Source organism: Orbicella franksi, chromosome 2 (assembly GCF_964199315.1).
Source record: "Orbicella franksi chromosome 2, jaOrbFran1.1, whole genome shotgun sequence".
In the NCBI taxonomy this organism is placed as follows: domain Eukaryota; kingdom Metazoa; phylum Cnidaria; class Anthozoa; order Scleractinia; family Merulinidae; genus Orbicella; species Orbicella franksi.
The window spans coordinates 31,469,275-31,485,123 of NC_138146.1; the positions used below are offsets into that span (position 1 = coordinate 31,469,275).

At 40.6% G+C, this 15,849-nt stretch overlaps 1 protein-coding gene across 1 annotated transcript in view; it reads right to left on the reverse strand.

Moving 5' to 3' along the window:
* Positions 1 to 74: 74 nt before the first annotated feature.
* LOC145479284 (uncharacterized) overlaps positions 75 to 15,849 on the reverse strand; it is a 17,633-nt gene continuing 1,858 nt past the window's right edge. The window contains exons 2-8 of the mRNA XM_081457604.1: positions 10,635 to 11,704; positions 8,846 to 8,895; positions 5,838 to 8,242; positions 5,650 to 5,695; positions 4,830 to 5,072; positions 3,808 to 3,885; positions 75 to 3,216 (exon numbers count right to left, since the gene is read on the reverse strand). Coding sequence (XP_081313730.1) covers positions 3,023 to 3,216; positions 3,808 to 3,885; positions 4,830 to 5,072; positions 5,650 to 5,695; positions 5,838 to 8,242; positions 8,846 to 8,895; positions 10,635 to 11,704 — 4,086 coding nt within the window. The 3' untranslated portion in view covers positions 75 to 3,022. The remainder of the gene's footprint in view (positions 3,217 to 3,807; positions 3,886 to 4,829; positions 5,073 to 5,649; positions 5,696 to 5,837; positions 8,243 to 8,845; positions 8,896 to 10,634; positions 11,705 to 15,849) is intronic.

Below are 15,849 nucleotides of genomic sequence, written 5' to 3' on the forward strand. Positions count from 1 at the left end.
TTTATTTCTGTAATTATTTTATTATTATTATTATCTATTATTTGTTTTTATTTTTAAATTTTATAGTTGCCGTGATAACTCAAGACTTTTTGCCGGCTAAAACATGTAGATGATGTAGATAGAAATTGATATTGTTATATATCAGGTGCTTATCACTAGGAGCGTGCAACTACCACTTCCACGTCACGGCAGTTTCACAGACCGATCTATTTTTGTTTTGAATTTACCGCTAACTCAGATCCCCGCAGGAACGTCAGTGACCAATCACAAGCACGGACCTAACTTTTAACTAACGTCATCAAAAAACAAAATGTGAGACCGCCATTTTTTTCCTTACCGATGCGCGCTCATGTGGACCGGAAATGACCTATTTCGCGGGAAAAGAAACCTAAAAATAGACCGGTTTGTAAAAATGCCGTGACATAGACTTTGTATGGGAATTGTACGCTCCTAGTGATGGGCTCCTGTATATATCTGGAAATACCATATGCACAGATAAACAGGCAGTAAAATAAGATTATTTACAAGTATTACATGGGGAGCAGGGATGGCGCGGTGGTGAAAGCGCTCTCCGGCCCTCCTACCAATGTAGCCGAGTTCGATTCCGGCCCGATGCCATACGTGGGTTGAGTTTGTTTTTGGTTCTCGCCTTGCTCCGAGGGTTTTTCTCCGGGTATACTCCGGTTTTCCTCCCTCCTCAAAAACCAACATCTCCAAATTCCAATTCGACCAGGACAGAGGACCTGCATGAAAACCAGCTACTTCCTCTCTAAATATTGTAATTTATTTACTATTTACATGACGGAGAAAATCACTTCACTCTGGCTGGCTGAGGGCAGGCAAATCTATCGTTAATTTTTAATTTGCATTGCAGTTCGTATTAATACAAGCGCGTTTATAATTTTCTCCTTCATACAATAAATGAGTAATCGTTTGAAACCGGCTTGGGCAATTAACGATTTATACTCTTTAGAACTGCACTCGCCCAAAAGCTCGTGTAATTTTGAGAGAACTTTTAAACATCACATCACTCATAGTGTCAATCCTTAACTGCACTCGCATTTGCACGGCTATCCACGCGTATTATATGGCTAACTCCGTGAGCGGGCAAGATGAATCAAATCCTGCGCTGTGAATGGCTACCCGAGTGCGCAAGGTAGATCCATCTTGCCCACTCGGGACTACCCGCCGTGTCCCGCAAGAAAAATTTCCCCGAGAGCCATGTAATAAGTCCTTTGTTGACCAAGCTTGTTCGGTCAAGATGGCTTGATATTGGCCTCGGGTTTTTTTGTTTTGGTTTTTTTGGTTTTTTTTGCGCGTCCATAAACACGCAGAAAAAGAACTTGACCAATATCCAGCCCACTCGACCTCACACTTGGTCAATAACCCATATTTATTATATGGCTTTGACTTGTGGCCGATATAACGCGCGCTCTCATTGGCTAGGAGCGAGATCTGAGCGGTCATTATGCAGCCGTAATGCCCACGGGCCGATAACCCTTCATATGAATGGTTTTGAACTTATACTCGTTTTAACAGAGGTAAAAGGCAACTCGCAAATGGCCTATTCACAAGTGCTTGTGCTTGTGCGTGTGCGAGAAGGTTGGCCATTTGCTTTCCAAATTAAATGTCCAACAAAGACAAGCCGATTTTTTAACATAGCTGCGAAGCTTAGCAGACTTCAAGAAAAGATATCACATTGAGGTTGATGCCGGAATAAACTTCTCCTGTTTTAGTCCCCTGAGCCTTGCCCAATTTCTTTACGTACGGTGAAGCCTCTTTTATCCGCGTTGTACTCTAACATGTTATCGGCAAAGATCACGCGCAAGATGCAATGAAGCTTCAATTGGCTGAATTGAATATAGGAAAAGAGAATCAGTATCGCATTTCTTATCTTCGCAGGGTACTTAACTTGAACGCTAAGGACAAGTTTGGCTGATATCAGTAAGTACATGTTGTTTTTCTTTGCAAGGTAATCAGCATGTGACGTCTTATAACCCTTGTCTTTTCATACTTTGAGCAATGAAATAAGCGAACATAAGGTGAAGGCACTGCTGTTATTGATAGTTAACTGGCGCTAGCCTGTTTCAGGCTCTCGGTCAGATGGGACGATTGAAAAAGCGGGCGGGCGACGAGCGGGGTCTGGAAAAGAAAGGGAGAGGCTAAGCTGACGGATGAATGAAAACACTGATGACAATACTAACAAAAGAAATAAGTTTTACTCATTAAGTTGTCCTTTTTTCTCTTGAATTCTTCAAGCAAAATACCACTTAAGGATTCGTAATAATATTGTGGTAACATAGTTGATATATTGTTCACCATTACAAATAACACATATAAATTGAAGACTGAAGATCCAAATGCTCGCCCCAGTTTCTTTCAGTTGATTGTTAAAGTGGAAATTCCTGTGACAAGGGATGTATCACATTGCGACTTGACCGAGCATGATGAGTTCAGTCCGTACTACAACCTGCTGAAGATAGCCAAGAGGGAGCTTGAGAAGTACAATAGCCCCAGAGACAAAATCAAAGAATGAGTTCCTAGTTTTTATCTTCCTTTCAAGTGTTGTAACTTTCGTCTGCACAAAAGTAACTATAACCCACTCACTAGGCACTAAAGATTAAGATTAGGTAAGTAGGTAAATATGAAAAGGAAAGAGTAAAATTTTGAAAAGTTAAGTTGCCTATAGAGATGTTGTAGCGAATGCCATATTCAAAATAGCATAGAGTAACTGTCTGATCCGTAAGGAGATGTTCGACTGTACTGGTCAGTTTTGTAAACTGACCAGTAATAACATCCTTGTAACAAACTAAAAGGAATATAGAAAAATTAAATTAAGTATTCGTACTGTCAAGGTGTGAAGACATTCCATCCCGAGGACAAGCCTATCTGTACTTCGTCTACCTTGACTGTGTCAGCTAAAATAGGTATTAGCGAGAATGTCATATTACGCTACCTTCAAGACCATATAATTTGCTACTTCTTTCATGAAAAACCTAATTCCATTGTTGTAATGACCTTTTTACAGAAGGTCAGCTATCATGGGAAACCCACAGTCGTTTAACACATCGTACAGACCACCCACACTTGTGGGCCTTTGATTTGCAATGAAGGATAAGACAGCGTCGCATGGGTTCAGAGTTCGGTTGTCAAGGAAACGAATCTCTCGTGGCGTCAAGCCCAGTCTCTCGGCAACCACTTTCCATTCATCCCCACCTACAAGAGCAAGAGAAAATCTCGTAAAACGTTTTTCGGGTGACGTAAGTTATTTTGTATTCTTTTATAAGTGTTGTTTTGAGTCATAGGATGCCCTGGTCGATCCTTCCAACAAAATATATAGTGTGGCATTGTATGATTCATAAGAGACTGCTAACTCCACGGTTACGAACAAAACATGAACAGCTGTATTCTTTTTAGCTTTGAAAATGACGCCTACATGTGACGAGGATATCTTACTACTGTGGAAAGAAAACCTACACAAAGTTAGGACATGGGACATGTTTGTGGCATGCAAACACATTTAAAGTTCACCTTTTTTCCAACTGATCATCTTGTAGTGTGACCACTCCAACCAAGGCCACCTGACAAAATTTTCTACAAATTTAACGAATAAAATCGTGGAGGTTGAACAAATTATCCATAATGACCACAAATCTGTGCCTTTGTAATGTACAGCTTGATGACTTAGATTATTTTTGGGAAAACTATTGTTAACCTCCACGATTTCTATTCGTTAAATTTGTGGAAAGTTTTGTCGGGTGGCCTCGGTTGGAGTAATACGCGTACTAAACTATAAGTAGCACTTACTACTCAGGTCAATCGTAACCTCTCTTCTCTGAGAAACAGGAATATTCCGGACATCAAGGTGTTCACGCAACAGAGGACCTAGAGATGAGAAACCGAGTGTTTAGAGAGGAATTAAACAAAGTGGTCTAATATAGAAAGATAAAGAGAGCTTAACACAGAACAAAAACAAAACACTCTAAGGGCACTCTAACAGCAACGATAATTAATTGTTGATACACTTTGTACATTATGCAACGTGCTATACAGACTGTAGATAACTGACTCGCGATAAACTGATATCCACTTTTAATTACAGAAAGACACAACTACAGGAAGTGAAAAACAGTTTTGGGAGTTGAGGGTCCCTGTTTAACAACCCGTCACTTTAGCAGGGTGATCTCCTATCATGATTGATGAGCCACGTTTGCAGCTTACAATTTAACTGATAGCTAGCACACTAGCAAAAGTTTGATATCAAGAACTACACGAAACTGTAAATCTCGAATGTAAATCACACATTACTCGGTGCTTTCAGTGACAATGCCTAAAAGAATTTGTGGTCGAAATCAATAGCCACGCATTGTCAAATAACACAGACAAGCGGCAATCATCTGCGGTTAAATTCTGTTCAAAAGGATGGTCTATTGAAAAATGTCGCATCAATACAACACGTAACCTGCAAGGGAGAATGTCAAGCAACACTGGAAGGAGTTATTGTAGAGCGTTTTTGTCCCTAACAAATGCAAAACTGGCTGCTTCTGGTACATTGACACCATGCGAATCGTAATCAATTGATTACAATGAATAAGAATCATTCTTTCAAAGCATTATCTTCACCTTGGACTGAAAAGAACAATTTATAAAACATTTTCCTCGTTTTTCATGAAATAAGAAGTGCTGTTCGATTTTCTAAAATCCGCAAATTAAAATGATTTTTATGATGGGGCGGTTCAAAAATGTCTCAACAAAATGCCGCTATGACGTGTAGGATACAAAGAGTATAAACAACTAAAAACACTCTGCTTCGACACTGTCAGACTCACCCGTGGTTCCAGCGGGTGTAATTTCCCTCAAGTATTTCACTACATCAGGCCTGTTTGATTGTTTAGCTTTTCTTGCCAAGCAGCGGATCAATCTTTTGGTCTCGGGTTCTGGATGTTCCAGGGAATCGTGTTCAACCTGCAGTTGCTCTCTCAGCTGAAGTATAATATCTTTGGGATCACATGACTTTGACAAGAGAGATTCCTGGACCTTGTGAGGTATAGCAAGGGATTTTTCTTCACTTCCTACATGTAGGGACAGATATTAACAATTTGATAACTCATTTGGTTAAAAGAGTTGTAGTGTTGTTGGCTCGTATACGATTAACAGCGCAATCCTCTATTTGAACTGCCGAACTTGATGCTCATTGCCACCTTAACCTACACCACAAAGTGAACGCTTTGAAAAATCTATTCTAAACTTCATCGGAAAGGGTAAAGTAGTTGATCATCTTTCCTCCTTTAATAGGTTTCAAAGACTAAGATAATGAAAATATACTCTGAAGTGGGGTGCGTTAAGCGTGTAATTAACACGCTGTGTTTGGGTAAGTCAGTATCAGCATTAAACTCTTACACCCATGTCAGGGAAACATTTTTATCTTTTATGTGCTTCACTCCATTCATCAAATAAATTAACTGAGTCAGGGAATTGTGTTCTGCCAATCCTATAAATTGACGATCGAAATTTAAAGCCTGTAATGCACCAGTATCCTTAGCTGGAGAGTGTCGGCATTTTTGTTACTGATACAATCTAATAGCACTATAAATCCTTCCTACTCCGATACAGCAGTCAAACAAACAGAGAAACAAAAAACAAACAAACCTTTCTCAAGAGACAGATTTACTCCATCCCGTTCATCAATTGGTAGCTGTGGTAAAAATGAAAAAAAGAAAAAGAGTTATAGTGTTACCTTTCACTGCATCGGCTTACGAAACGCTAACACTAATTACGAGCTCTGCGCATATTCAGAAGCTAATTATTTTGTGGTTTATTGGTTATATATAATTTACCTGTTCCCTTAGGGATGCAAACCATGGTGCAAACTTCTTAACGTGGAACTTGTTATTCTGAGCAGCAGCAGACTTGGTGCACTTGGCGACATGTTGATTACCGCGTAACATAGACTCAGACCAGAAGTGCAGGCATTCTTCTTGCTTGCAGCCTTGTGTGTGATGAACACGGCAGTAGATAACTGCACGTCCTTGGCAACAGATAGGGCAAATGACACGAAGGTCATATCTCATATTTCTTAGCCAACAGAATTCCTTACGCATGCACTCAAGCATCAATTGCAGTTGCCTGCACACGGCACGAGCACAAGTCACATCAAAAACGTCAGGACCCACATCTGTAGACACGTTCATCTTTGTCCGTAAATCGTCTGCCAACTGAACACCCACATTACCTCTGTGAAAAACAATTTCAATGGACGACGAATGACACAGGATGATTACAGAACAGTCGTCATCTCCAAAGGTGAAAAATCTGACAAAATTGTGGTACAACTGAGGGTTCATTGGGCTCCACAATTCTGCTTTGCCCCATTGAAAAAACTGCAGCACCAGTCGGGGAAACAATCCTGGTGGAACATGACCACATTCAAATTTAATGAAAAGGGAAGGAATTTGAGCAGATGCAACCAGCTTGGCGATGTCTTCTGGTGGATGCGACATCAACATGGATGGCACCAGGTATTTCTTGGAACATGAAGCATCTGAAGAAGGCCATGAACAAAGCAAGCTGAATTTCTCCATGATCGCTACAAGGCTATCGCAGGTTTCTCTGTTGTCAAACAAGGGACCCCAAACATGCTCTAATAGCTTTTCATCTAGGATTCCTGTCGTCTCAAGATCAAACCACAGTTCTCTAAATCCCTCCTCTTGATGGCAATATGGCTTAATGGTTATCACCTTCTTAAACACATCAATCAACCACTGAGGGTCCAACACCAGAAATCTACTCAATTCCGGCGTGTCATCAAAATGAATCACAACTCTCTGGTCATGTAAAAAATCGAGCAACGTCTCGAACTGTTTGTCATCGACAATATTGCAGACTTTAGACGCGATTTGCTTGGCCCTTTCAAAGGTAACCCACTTGTTGCCGTCTTCCTTCATGACTTGAAGTGCCTTCTCGTAATGTAACCACTTGATCGGAATGGATTCTTTCATCTGCGGTAGCTCCCTGGCAACAGCATGTACCTCCTTCCTCAAGCGAGTGACTTCTGGGCACTCAGATTGGAGCCCTGACTTCGTGTTATCCACGGCAAAGACATTCTCATACAAGTGAGTTTTGTATGGCTTAGTGTGTAGAGAACCAAATATCTCTTTGGCTAGTGTCCTGGGATCACGACCACCATGAGGTGCATCAGCATGAGTGCACACCAAGAACACAGGGGGAAGATTCGCCGGCAACATCCCAGAACTAGAAGTCACTTCATGGTTTCCATCTTGATTGGCCAACGAAGCAACAGAAGTCATCCAAAAATCGAGGTAATCCAAATTGGTTTTCGGGCCAAAGCTGTCTTCAAATTTCTTGAACGTCCCTTGCCTAATAACAGGTTTGGCTCTTTCGAGTGGACCTCGGCTGAGGTCAAACACCAAAAGGTAGATGGCCCTAGCAGTCAGAAAAAGTGGATGGGTTGCATAATAAACTGACTGTCCACCAAAATCCCATAAGACGGAATAGATGTCTTCTTTGTCATCTACCTTATCAACTTCTTTGAGCAATCTTTCAATCAGTGTGGCTATCTTTTCTGGCATTTTGGGTATGACAAGAGGAGTGTCATCTTGCTGCCTCTCTGTAAGATCAGATGTGCCGCATGCTGATGTGTTAGGATGACGTGTTTCATTAGGTCCTCGATTATTTGATGTCAAAATAGACTCTGGATCAGCTGGCATCTCACAAGATTCTGAATCTTTCGAGCCACCGGAGAATTCAGCGGTATCATGGCTAATTACATCAGGGACATGTGAAGGTTCTAAAGTGAAATCATCCTTTACACTTGATAAGACTTCGTCAATCAAGGGAATGCTCTCTGAGGGGACAGATTCCATTCTCGCAGATTCCTCAAGAGCACCTTTTTCCTCCCTCAATGATTTAACAACCAATCGTGCTGCATGGTGTTCATAAGACACGGCTGTATCAACATTTGCCGTTGGATTCGTCTCTCCTGCCTTCCAAGTCTCGGTTGACACCTCAAAATGTGAAGGATCTATATTTATCCCTACAGTGCTCTCTTCATCTCGGTTGAAGCGTGTTCCTATCAGTGAATTCTTCAAGCTGGTCTTTCCTGCACGATCTTGTCCAATTAACATTACTGGCACCCTCTTGACGCAAGTCGTTCCCTCAGCAAGGGCCTTGTTGTAAGCTTCCAAAGCCAAGTTTCCACGTGCAAGAATCTCTGGAGGAACCACTGTGTATGTAAAATACCAAGTAAATAACTCTAGCTCCCCCTGACTCCACAAGAAATTGGTTAAAGAATGTTTATACTCTTCAGCTCACCTGACTTTCAACTACCAGTACAACGTTTAAAAGATCTAACCCGGTACGGTTGAAGGCATTACCCCTTAGAGCTTTCCACACAGACTCTCCATAAAACTAGTGATACACAAATCAAGGGATAGTTTAACTTAGAAAATATTCGGACCCGTCTCTTTCGGACAAGATAATATATCATGGTATTTCATAGCGGTAAAACGCAAAACGCAACGTCACTTCCGGTTTTCGTGGCCTTGAAGTTTGTAACAGTCTAGCGAAAATGTACAAGACTTTCGTCAGAAAATGAACGAGCAGTGGTAAATCAAAGTACGTGCCGACAAAGTAGGAAGATATCAACTACTAATACTGTATGTATACATGCGACGTTTAGCGGCAGTTTTGGCGGGAACAACGGCAGACACTGTGGGCACTGTTTGACCGCTGTGAAGAAATATACTAAAGAAATATAAAAAATAGCAAAAATATGTTAAATAAGAACAATACTTGGTAAGCAGTTCTCTATGATAAATTCCTTTACCTTTCTCTGCCTCCTCTTGCTCTACAGCCAACTGTCGTTCATCCTCATCCCTGCAAAAGTTCAAGAATACAGTTGTTACCTTTTTCAATCTGCTGCAGTTTCGAAACTGGAAGGCATGTGAGCTTACATACAGTGCATGGAAGAAAATAATGGCATACGTACTGTGAAATTAACTTGGTAGAAACACATTGAAAAATATATTGTTGCTCAATGACATGAACTAAGTTAATCAATGCGACATGGAAAATAATTCAGAGTTCACACATCATGGGTCAAACCTAAGAGACTCCGCTAGACCAAATTCATGTAACATGTACATTTAAAATAAGTACACTCATACACTCAATATAAATTTTTAATAACATCAGTTAATACTATTTCAAATGTTCATTTAGAGTTGCAAACATAGAAGTGTGGAATTTGAACTTACACATGCAGCACACATAATCTAAGAGCAACTGCCCATAAAGTTAGAGAAACAAGTTACAGAAAAACTACGTTCATACACCAGGGTATTTTCCACCCAATCTTTTGAACTCAACCCATTCATCTTCACCACTTCCCCTTACTGTCTATGAATCTTGATTGTATTCCCTGACAGAACAAAAAAAATAAAAATTGAAAACATAGTTTCCATTTTTTGGTAGGGGGCCTTCATATAGGGTTAACCTTCAGGTCCTACTTTTCAAATGTGTCATGTTATACAGTGTGTCTGTGCTCTAGCAGTGTCCCGTTGCCTCAGGCAACTGGCTTCCATCTTCATGCAACAAGAAAAACATACCTAGTCGCCCAGCTGGGCGATCTCCTTTTTGAGATTTAACTTAGAGATGAAAACAGTCTTACAATAACTTGTCTTTCCCTTTTTGATTTCTTGTGTTGTATTGAAGTTTACGAGGCAAAATGGCTTAATTCAGAATGTTTAAATCCATCTGGGAAGTCAAAACATCGGTTGTTTAATGGCTCAGTTCGATGCGTGCGTTTAACACTGGCCTGCAGTGATACAGAAGGCAGTTTCCTTGTATAAGTTGTACAGCGTCAACAAGAAGTCTTCTAAGTTCTTGTGGTTTGTATATTGTGCATGAAAAGTCCCTAATTGAAGGATAATGTGAACCAAATTATCAGAAGCACAGAGGGCAAAGAGGGAAAAAGAACTTAACTTTTTCACATATATCAACCATTTTAACTGAAAAAACGTGTAAAATTTTGTCTTTCTTTGTGGACTTTTCACAACAGTACAACAGAAAAATACACCTTTTATCTTTGGCATCTGTATATAGGATAAATGCCCTAGAAACAATGCAAGACATTTTTATTTGAGGGTCAAGTGGTTATCATTTAATTAATAACATTATTATTAGATAATTATAATTAATTAATCAATTGATAAATTTTTGATTTTTTGTTTCGTTCGGGCTACCAAGCTTGACTTCTGGGCACCCTAACCTACAAGGTTGGGTGCCTGAAGGGCTCCCTAGAATTTTTCTCAGAGCACAGCCTTGTACAGTATTTGAATTTTATGTCAGAATGTTTCTTGTTTATTGTACATTCAGTAATCACACTTGAACACCACCGCTACACTGTAGACTGCTGTACAACATTTGAAGACTGCAGATTACATTTAGGCCTAAACAGCAATCCTGTTAGTCTGAATATCATTTAGGTTAGCCTGAACAGCTTAGGTTAACCTGTTGCTCACCGTAATGAAAATGGGAATACGATATCAGTTAAAGAGTATGCGGTCTGCAGTCCTCAAATGTCATACACCGATCCAGAATTCCACTGCACTTACCAGTTCTCTTGTTCATCATGTGAGTCACCAACCGGTGTCTTCAGCAAATTCTTGAAATCTGACATTATAGTGTCCATTTCTTGCTTTGCCTCTTTGTCTTTTTCACCCAAGGCAGAACAAAGACTTATGCACAGTTTAAATGCTAAAGAAAGAATATCTTTGATGCTTTCTAGTCTGTCCGTGTGCGCAAGCATGATAACGGGAAATTTATCACGCAAGTTTCCACTCTGGGACTGTTCTTTACACAATGTCACAGCCTTTTCAAGCAAAGGAACAATTTCTGAATTAATAACTTCATTGAAAATACAATGCCTGCTACATTTTACACTTCTGTCATGCAGAACCACAGCTAGATGAACATAAGACTGAAGTTTTGGTTTAAAATGAGTCACTTGCTCCTCTCGCATGAACAACGACTTCTGATGGAAACTAACAGCTTTTTCCAAGTCTCCGATCTCATGATGGATGCATCCTAATTCAAAGCATGAGTCACTTCTGAAGCTTCCAGAAGTAGCATCTATTGCATCTTTCCCCATCTCATGCAGTGCTCTGGTCTGAGCTTGGAGAGCTTTCTCAAGATCCTTTCTTTGCCGGTACAGATATCCAAGCCAATGATGGCAAACTGCATTTGACACATTTCCCTTTCCAAACATGATCTTGGATTCTAGAGCTTTTTGAAATGACACCATAGCTTCTTGAAAGTGTCCTAGGTGACTTTCAATAACACCCATCTGAAAGTGACATTGGCCGAGGAAGAATGAACTGACTGTGTGTCCCAAGCTGATATATCCTTTAATGGCATTTCCAAGGGCGTCCTTACCTCCAGAATAGTCCCCTTGTCCAAAGAGAAACATGCCATAATCAAACCAAGTTTCAGAGGCTTTCTCATTCATTCCAAGAAGATGTTGTAGTTCTAGGATAAGCTTGCACATTTCAATGTAAAATTGTGGATTTGCAGTTTGCAAACTATGTTCAGCTACAAGTTTCAATGAATCTGAAAACTGGACCTTTCTTTTCTTAGATGCTGCAAAATGATCATGGCATTCCTCTTTGGCAGACTGAAGCATACCCTGCAGTACAATAATTCAAATATATATTGTATAAACATGTCAGGGTATTACAGAAGTGCATGAAGTGAAGGCAGTTGCTGATTGGTGTATTGCTTGGCTTGAAAATTCAAAAAAATAATTTGCACAGCAGAGCTTTATATTATTTAATACCATTGAGAAGTAAACTTGATTCTGATGGCTTAAAGCAGTGCAGTTTAAGTGCAACACAAGTGCAAAAACTATAACACCAGTGCAAATTACAGTGAAGGGTTAGTACAAAGACACTTAAGACTGGGCCTGACAGTCAACTGAGGTCTTTTGATTATGGTCAAACTTCACCCAAAGTCTTCTGAAGATACATGTAGCAGAAGACCACTTGAAAATTTCTGAAAGTTTTCCAACGTCATAAGGTTTGCAAATTAACTTTTTGAAAATTCTAAAGATATATGGAAAATGAAGGGCACTGCCTGCTGCATTAGTAATCAACTAATGTACAGCAAAAAGCTGTAACTTAGGCCAAAGTATGGTACACTTTGGCCTGATACAATGATAATATAGTATAGTAATATCAAAACTTAGAGCCTGTTCACATGGAAGTGGGGGACCTCGGGCAGGTAAGGTCCCCGTCTTGATGGGGTAACCAATCTACCCATACAATCTCTCCTTTTTTTTGATTGTGTTCACATGTTAGGTGGGGTAGCCCAACAAGGTGGGTTACCCCGTCAGCCAGTGCGGGTAACCCGCTTCAGTGGGGTGAATCTTCTCCATGTGAAAGCTGCAGAGTGGGGTAACCCACCTAACTGGGGTAATCAAATCACTGCTTCAAAGCTCTCCAAAACACACGGCAGAACAACATGGCTGCCAACCGCTATGAGCATGGTGTAATATATTCGTAACCAGAAGTTGTGTTAAGCTGTTGTATTACCCAAGATGCTTAGAGAATAAAGTTGTTGTGTTGAGCAAGCCTCGTCAACTTGTGTTGTTATGTCACTGAGCCATACTTTTGCTAGTATGTTTCATTTTGGCGACGAGGATGGGATACTCTACATGCATGAAGACACATGAGAAATCCAGTGAAGTTTTGATTTTCTCTGTGTGAGGAAAAAGGTTTGTTTTCGACCGAGGCAACTTGATCAAAGGTTGAGCACGTGCTATCAAAATGGCGGGAATTGGATTGTTTGGTCGTGTTGGCGAGTTCAGCCCTGAGCGAGAGACTTTTCGTTCCCATGTGGAAAGAATGGAAATGTTCTTCATGGCAAATAATATCATAGAAGAAACAGGCGAGGGTAAAGAGGAAGCCAATCTCGCAGTTGCAAATAGAAAACGTGCTATCTTTCTGACTGAGATTGGACCCGAAGCATATTCTACCCTGAGCAATCTGCTGGCACCAGTGAAACCAAAAGACACTCCTTTTGCCGACATTGTCAAAGCATTGGAGAAACATTACAATCCAGCGCCATTGGAGATAGCAGAGAGTTTTCATTTTGGAACTCGCTATCAAAAACAAGATGAATCCATCAGTGACTTTATTGTGGCCTTGAAGAAGTTATCAATTCATTGTAACTATGGAGAGTTTCTCAACCGAGCTCTGAGAGACCGTTTTGTGTGCGGATTGAACAATCCCAAAATACAGAATAAACTTTTGAACACCGAGGATCTTTCTTTTGAGAAAGCGTGCCAGATTGCAAAGTTAATGGAAATGGCAGAGAAGAACACCCAAGAATTCCGTCCTGTCAGTGCAAGTGATGACAGCCAAGGCATAGTAAATAAACTGGGAACTGTAAACACTAAGGAACCCTCATGTTACCGGTGTGGTGGTAAGCATGCTGCACCTAAGTGTAAATTTAAGTCAGCAAAATGCTACAAATGTAGCAAAGTAGGTCACCTTGCATCAGTTTGTCGCAGTAAAGATGTTGAGTCTAGCATGAAAACAAAACAACCAGGAGCTAAAGGTACTGTTCATAGTGTCTTAGAATCAAACACAGAAGGTTATGATGATAATGATGAGTTAGGTATTTATTCCATGTATGCAGTTGGTACAGATAATCCTACCAACAAAAGTTATACTGTAGAAATGACCATAAATGGTTCACCATGTGCAATGGAAGTAGACACTGCAGCTGATTACTCAATAATGAGTAAGAGAACACATTCTCAGAAATTCAGTAATTTTCCACTTCGTCCGTCAAAAGTTGAATTGAAAACCTATACGGGTGAAACCCTTACAGTGTGTGGTGAAATGCTGTGTGATGTAGTGTACAAGGGCCATGAATATACATTGCCAATTATTGTAGCTGATTATGAGAAGAAGCCTACTTTGCTGGGAAGAAATTGGTTAAACCATATAAGGCTTGAGTGGGGTGAAATATTTAGTTTAACAAGATCCGAGTTGGAAAGTGCCAAAAGTCAACTTGATGGATTACTAGTTAAACACAGTGAGTTGTTCAAAGATAGCTATGAGGGCATGAAAGGGTTGGAAGCACACATCACCATGAAAGATAGTGCAAAGCCCATATTTATTAAGCCACGTAGGGTTCCATATGCACTAAAAGATGAAGTTGAAAAAGAGTTGGATAAATTAGAGGAAAATGGGGTAATCGTTAAAACTGACAGATCAGACTGGGCAAGCCCAATAGTAGTTGTGCCAAAGGCTGACAAATCGGTTAGAATTTGTGGGGACTACAAAGTAACCATCAACTCAGCTGTTGAAGATGAGCAGTATCCCCTTCCCACCCAACAGGACTTGTATGCTGCCCTCTCGGGATCAAAATTTTTCAGCAAACTTGATTTGTTGCATACATATGCTCAGCTAAGTGTTGATAAAGCAAGTCATGAGTACCTGACAATTAGCACACACAAGGGACTCTATTCCTACATCAAATTACCATATGGGGTTAAATCAGCACCTAAAATATTCCAAGCTAAAATGGATATGATTTTGCAAGGAGTAGAAAAATGTGTGTGTAAGCAGGATGACATTCTTATTGGTGGTGTCAGTTGGCAGGAGAATATCAAAATCCTGGCTGAGGTATTGGAGAGGTTGCATAAATATAACCTGCATTTGAAGATGGCAAAGTGTGAATTTCTGAAGAGGGAAGTTGTCTATTTGGGTTTGAAGATAGATGCTGAAGGTTTGCATCCAGTTGAGGAAAAAGTAGATGCTGTAAAAAGGGCACCAGTACCACAAAACGTCAGTGAGTTGAGATCTTTTTTGGGCATGGTCCAGTACTATCACCCATTTCTACCAGGTTTAGCAACCACACTAGCACCATTACATGAGCTCCTCAAAAAGGGTGTCCAGTGGACATGGACAAAAGAGTGTCAGCAAGCATACGAAGCTTGTAAACAAGGTCTCACCAGTGATGCACTGTTGGTGCATTATGATGGGGACTGTGAACTGAGACTTGCTTGTGATGCGTCCAACTATGGAATTGGAGCAGTTATTAGCCATGTGATGGATGATGGCCAGGAGAGGCCAATAGCCTATGCCTCTCGGACACTGAGTTCAAGTGAAAGGAACTATGCACAAATTGAGTGTGAAGCATTATCAATTTTTCACCAGTTTTTGTATGGGCGTAAATTTACCCTGATCACTGATTACAAACCATTGTTGGCAATTTTCAATCCAAAATCCACTATCCCCACACTAGCAGCAGCTCGAATGCAGAGGTGGGCTCTAGTACTTTCAGCGTATGACTATGAGATTGAATACAAAAGATCTGAAGACCATGCCAACTGTGATGCTCTCTCAAGGCTACCACATGAGGACTCCACAGTGGGAAGTGAGGGTGTGGTCTACAGTGTGAGTGTAATTGATGATGATTTTCCAATCACTGCAGAAGATATAGGAAAGGCAACCCTTGTAGATCCTGTACTTGGTAAGGTACATTAATTTGTGATGTCAGGTTGGCCAGAAGGGTGTCCTGATGAGACCCTCAAACCCTATCATAATAGAAGAAATGAGCTGTCCTGTGAACAGGATTGTGTCCTTTGGGGCCCTAGGGTGATTATTCCACCAATCTTTAGAGCCAAAATGCTGGGGCAGTTGCATTGGGAACACCCTGGTATATGTGGTATGAAAGCAATTGCTCGTACATGCATGTGGTGGCCAAAAATGGATCAGGAAATCGAGGAAGCAGTGAGAGTATTTACAATATGCCAAAATG